The following is a 6,000-nucleotide window of genomic DNA, read 5'->3' as shown; positions in this document are numbered from 1 at the left end:
ATCTGGGACTCTCTACAGGGGCTCAGGTGGGCTATGAGCAGAGGCCCTGTCCCCTGCCCTTGCTCTCACTCTCCCCTAGCCCCCATCCCAGGCAGTTGAGAAGACTAGTCTTAGACTCGAAGCTAGATGCAAGGTGGGTTCCATATGTCCTGCTTGGCACGGTGGGGCACCGTACAGGGAATAAAAATCAGCCTCTGTCTTCTAACATACATCGGTCTCACTGTGGTCACAAGTCAAAGTTCCTTCTGTCCAAATGGTCTGCCTCTCCAGCAAGGACACTTTGAATGGCCTCCCACGGTGGGTTGGGGCTGGTTTTCCCACTTCTTCAGCCAGCTGCAAGCATACTTGTGACATTACCATGGTGTTTAACTCCTCCAATGCCCCTCTCTGAATGACTCTATTGCCCAGCAGCCTTGGGGACTAGGTAGGGCTAAAATAAAAATATTGCATAAGTTATACAGTCCTTCCCCTCCCTGCTCTGCCTTCTAAAAGGAAGACTGTTAGCCAGGGGTAGTTCCTGGCTTACAGGTTCTGCATGGTGCACCAGCAGCCAAGGACAGGCTAGATTGTTCTACATAAGAAAAACAGATCTGGGAGGAGGGCACAAGGACTGGAGGAGAAGTGATGGGGAGGAGAAATGAGAAAAAAATGGCAGAGAATGAGGAGCTGCAAAGGAGTAGCTGAGGGGTGGTTCTCAGAGGGGAAGAGGATTTGGTGGAGGGTGTGGGGTCTTTTTTTTTTTTTTAAGATGGAGTCTCACTCTGTCCCCAGGCTGGAGTACAGTAGTGCAATCTTGGCTCACTGCAGTCTCCGCCTCCTGGGTTCTAGCAATTCTCCTGCCTCAGCCTCCCAAGTAGCTGGGACTACAGGCGCCCGCCACCACGCCCAGCTAATTTTTGTATTTTTAGTAGAGATGGGGTTTCACCATGTTGGACAGGATGGTCTCGATCTTCTGACTTCATGATTCACCTGCCTTGGTCTCCCAAAGTGTTATGATTACAGATATGAGCCACCGTACCTGGCTGGGTGTGGGGTCTTGTGTGCTACCATTCCCCTTTGCTGCTTCCTCCGGGGACCTTCGGTTAAGATGCCTTTCCAAGGCTTTTTAAGGCTTGGATCTGTGTTTGACATGCCTCCTTATGAGGTGGCCTCAAGGCAGCTCTCTGGGTACCCACAGGTCAGAACGATGGGCCTGAGAGGGCAGGAGTGGAACATGGCAGGAACAGTCTGTTGTGAGACCAATCAGTAGGCTTCCAGTGGTGGGACCTCCATGTAGCAGCCTCCTGGTGGCCCTGAGGCTCTCAAGCTGCTGGCTCTTCCATTTAGAGTGAAGCAATGTTGAACAACTGTTTCCCCTCACTTAGGGGCCTGGTGGAGGTACCCCAGGTACAGAGGATACCCTAAGGTTGAAAGCCACACTTGAAGAGGTGGATGAAGGAGAGGTGGATCTGGGGCTCATCCTAGCCTTGAATGCTCTGGCCCTACCCAGCTCTTTTCCTGGCCACCCCCTTCCACACACCCAGGTCCCACCCCACCCCACCTATTGCCCATTTAATTGAAACTCACTGTTGCTTTACAGCCAATGTTTTCCTTTTTTTTTTTTTTTTTTTTTTTCTGAGACAGAGTCTTGCTTTGTTACCCAGACTGGAGTGCATTGGTGCAATCTCAGTTCACCACAACCTCCACCTCCCAGGTTCAAGTGATTCCTGTGCCTCAGCCTCTGGAGTAGCTGGGACTATAGGCGCCTGCCACTACGCCCAGCTAATTTTTGTATTTTTTAGTAGAGATGAGGTTTTGCCATGTTGGCCAGGCTGGTCTCAAACTCCTGACCTCAAGTGATCTGCATGCCTTGGCCTCCCAAAGTGTTGGGATTACAGGTATGAGCTACCATGCCCAGCCCCTCAGCTCATTTCTAACTCTGGGTTTTGTACACATCACCCCATGCCTTCTACTGGGAGCAGCTCCAGAGCTGCTTCACTCTGCTTTTTGAATTCCTCCTGGCTCAAGCTGATCCCTTCTTCTTCTTTTTTTTTTTTTTTTTGAGACAGGGTCTCACTCCATCGCCCAGGCTGGAATGCAGTGATGTGATCTCGGTTCACTGCAACCTCTGCCTCCCAGGTTCAAGCAATTCTCTTGCCTCAGCCTCCCAAGTAGCTGGGATTACAGGCGCCAGCCACCACGCCCAGCTAATTTTTGTATTTTCAGTAGAGACAGGGTTTCACTGTGTTGGCCAGGCTGTTCTCAAACTCCTGATCTCAAGTGATCCACCTGCCTTAGCCTCCCAAAGTACTGGGATTACAGACATGAGCCACCACTCCTGATTTATTTTAATTTTTTAAGAGACAGGGTCTCCATCTGTCGCTCAGGCTGGAATGCACTGGTGTGACCCTAGCTCACTGTCACTTTGAACTCAGCACCTCAGCCTCCCGAGTAGTTAGTACTACAGTCAGACACCACCACACCAGGCTATTTTAAATTTTTTTTTGGTAGAAACAGGGTCTTACTATGTTGCCCAGGCTGGTCTCAAACTCCAGGGCTCAAGCATTCCTCCTTCCTTGGCCTCGCAAATTGCTTACATTACAGGCATGAGCCACTGTACTTGGCCCCCTGCCTCTTCTAAGAAACTTCCCCTGATTACTCCCTCCATTGGCCTCCCACTGCCTGGAGCTTCTGGCCAACTCTTGCCCTTGTCTGGAGGCTGGCTGAGGCACAGTTCCCATTTTCTCGGCTTTCACACATGCAAGGCCATGTGTCCTCTGCTCCGGCCCCGTGCCTGTCTGCCCAGGGCAGATCCCAGCACAAGGCTGGCCCAGCTGGATATGTATGGAGCATACCTGGGTTGCACTAAAGTGTTCCCCACTTCTGCTTGCCAAGTTTCCACGCAGCCCTTGACATCTGGCTCAGATGCTCCCTCCTCAGAGAGCTCTTTCCTGACTCCTCAGACTGGGTCATGGACACCCTCTGTGTACCCCTCCCTGCAGCCATGCTTCCCTCTGTCACAACCCTAATGTTGCTGTGCCAGTCTGTACTTCCAGCAGTTGGGAACCTGTATGGACCAGGGCTAGGACTGGTTCTTCTAGGGCCCCAGAACCAACCCAGGCCTGAGCACAAGGTGTCAGTAAAGGCTTGCTAAATAAATGGAATATCACTCCTCTCCAGAGAGCTCATAGTCATCCCTCAAAACCCAGCTCAAATGCCCCTTCCCAGAAGCTCTCACTTCCCCCTCTCATCTTCCCTCACCTGCTTCATTGGTGACTCAAAGCATGGAACATACCCCTTGATGACAGTACACGTCACATTGTATTTTTGTGAGCACCTTAATGTGGTTTCCCCAGGTCTCCATGGCTGACTAGGACCTCTCAAATGCCAGGCCCAGGTCTGTCCATCTCCATGCCCACAGGGCCTGGACCAGAGAAGGGGCTGAAGAAATAGCTTTTGGTGAGCTTCTGGGTCCTGTGAGGGACCTTACTCCATGCCCAGCTGAGCTGAGCTCTAATTCTCTGCCTGGTTTGGGGTTGGTGGGGCTCCTGGTGCCCTGGACACAATGGCAAACATGAAGGCTGCCCAAGCCCTGGAGGACTTAGCGACCCTGCCTCTGCCATTTGGCTGCGAGTTTCTGTAGGAGCTCATGTGGTCGTCGGCGGAACTTCTTCTGGGTGAAGTAGAAGAGGATGGGGTCCAGCACGCTGTTGGCGCTGGCGAATGGCCGCGTGCCTTTGTAGGCTGCCGCAAAGGCCTCCAACACAGGGCAGGGGACGCCTGGCGTCGAGCGCACTGCCAGGTAGGCTGTCTTGGTGATGTGGAAAGGCAGGAAGCTGATGGCAAAGGCAGCGGCCACCACCACCGCCATGCGGGCTGCCTTGCCACGCCGCTCCTGGGCCACAGGCTCTGCTGGGCCATCCTGGCGACACAAGCGGCGGGCCAGGAGACAGTAGCAGGCCAGCAGGGCAGCAAAGGGCAGCAGGAAGCCGATGACAGTGAGAGCCATGCCATAGGGCATATAGCGGGTGGCCAGGGCAGGCGGGCTGAGGTCATAGCAGACAGTGCGGTTACGCTGGATGCCTGTGGCAGCGAAGACGGCTGTGGGCAGGGACTGGGTTGTCACAGTCAGCCACACGGCTACACACACTAGCCAGGCGGCCCGGCGGCCCCCACGTTTGTGCCAGGGGGCCAGTGGGTGGCAGATGCCCAGGTAGCGCTGGAAGCTGATGCAGGTGAGGAAGAGGATGCTGCCATGCAGGTTGGCGTAGAAGAGGAAGCGGACCAGGCGGCAGGCGAAGTCACCAAAGGGCCAGTGGTCACCTTGGGCATAGTTGTAGATGAGCAGGGGCAGGGAGCAGGCATACAGTAGGTCGGCCAGGGCGAGGTTTAGGGTATACACGGCCGTGCGAGTCAGGGCCCGGCGGGATGTGCAGATCTGGGTAATGACACAGACGTTCAGCGGCAGGCCAGCCGCCAGCACCGCCGAATACACAGGTGGCAGCAGCAGTCGCTTGAAGTTCTCGCGGTAGACACAGGTGGTGGGTGGCAAGCCCAGAGCCTGTCCTGTGCCATTGTCCCACTCCATGGCTGCTCAGGTGAGTTTCCTATGTTCAGGGAGGCTGGGAAAGCAATACGCAGCCTGTCAGTGACATGCTCACTCACCACCCAGCAGGCCCTGCCCCTCCTCGGGCCCTGATCTCCCTGTCTGAACAGTGAGGGCACCAACTTTGTCAACTCTGCTACTCTAACCACCCCATGAAGCCCCACAGAGCCCTCACTTCAAGAAAACTTGTGATACAATAAAGCTCATGCTTGGGAGCAATCTGATTCATTTTGTGTGTGTGTGTGTGTGTGTGTGTGTGTGTGTATATATATATTTTTTCCTTCGGCCTTCCTAGTGAACTTCTATTCATTCTTCAAAGCCCTGATCATATGTTTCTTTCTCTGTTAGTGGAGATTGATGGACTTGGGTTTGAATCCTAACTCTGTTATGTATTTGCTATGTGACCTTGATTTCATTTCACCTGAGAAAAGGGGGAATGCGGTGCCTGCCTCTCAGGGATGTCAAGAGGTTAGAAGCACTAAATCATACTGTGCAGGGCTGCCAGGGGCTCCCTGGGGTGTGGAGACTCTGGTCATGGTGGATCCGCATGTCTCTCACAGACTGGGACCCGCCTGAGGAGAGGGGCCAGGTCCGGTGTCTCTCTGGTCTTAGTCCAGGGTCTGGGGCAGAAAGGGCCCTGATAACTCTTAGTTAACCAATATGAAGGGTCCACACACCAGGGGCTCACTGAGGACCGCACCCATCTCCTCAGCCTGAACTCCACCTTTCAAAGCCATGGTTCTTCTGGCAGAGGTCTTGTTATCTGTAAAATAGGAGAAGGAGGTGATACCCAGTTCCCCAAGGCCTGGTTCCACTTGAGGCTACAAAGGCAGGTTTGGTAGAGCCTCTGACAACACAGCGCCTGCTAGTGCCCAGAGTGAAAACAGCATCCCTGAAGGCCGATGGGTGAGGGACCAAGTCATCTGTTTACTTTACAGAGATGGAAATCCAGGCACAGTGAGGCGCAGGGACTGCTCCTTCTTCCTTCATAAGTCAGAGCAGAGTCAGAACCAGAACCCAACTGCCCAATCCAGAAAAGGCAGCTTAGTGTAGCCCACAGACATGGGATGTAGAGGTTACATGACCAACTTCAGAGCTAGGCAGGCCTGGGTTTAAATGTTGCTCCCCCACTTCCGTGCTGTGTGAAACAGGTCATGTCACAGTGTCCTCATAAGTGACGTGGCCAGCGTCCTCATCAGTGAAATGTGTGGTGATGACATTCGGTAGTGCTCAATAAATGCCATGCCATTGCATTCTACATCTTGTCCCTCCTCTCATTCTTCCGGGCTGGGTTTTGGGAGAGCCAGCAGCACAAATACCCTAAGGGGTTCCTTGATGGGGTAAGTCTGACTGCTAGATGCTCACCTCTAAACTGACATTGCCATATTACGGGTGTCTAGAGAAAATTTACAACT

General features: G+C 53.4%; 1 protein-coding gene across 3 annotated transcripts in view; it reads right to left on the bottom strand.

Moving 5' to 3' along the window:
• Positions 1-2,486: 2,486 nt before the first annotated feature.
• Positions 2,487-6,000, bottom strand: part of P2RY6 (pyrimidinergic receptor P2Y6) — a 33,012-nt gene continuing 29,498 nt past the window's right edge. The window contains exons 2-3 of one of the 3 annotated variants that reach the window (XM_033205343.1): positions 5,263-5,348; positions 3,282-4,601 (exon numbers count right to left, since the gene is read on the bottom strand). In XM_033205343.1, coding sequence (XP_033061234.1) covers positions 3,581-4,567 — 987 coding nt within the window. In that variant the 5' untranslated portion in view covers positions 4,568-4,601; positions 5,263-5,348 and the 3' untranslated portion in view covers positions 3,282-3,580. Of the gene's footprint in view, positions 4,602-5,262; positions 5,349-6,000 lie in introns of all 3 variants that reach the window. The other 2 variants (XM_033205342.1, XM_033205344.1) reach the window with 2 other exon arrangements.

The sequence above is a fragment of the Trachypithecus francoisi genome, unplaced genomic scaffold (genome assembly GCF_009764315.1).
Source record: "Trachypithecus francoisi isolate TF-2019V2 unplaced genomic scaffold, Tfra_2.0 Lachesis_group8, whole genome shotgun sequence".
NCBI lineage: Eukaryota > Metazoa > Chordata > Mammalia > Primates > Cercopithecidae > Trachypithecus > Trachypithecus francoisi.
This window is presented reverse-complemented; position numbering and strand designations above follow the sequence as displayed.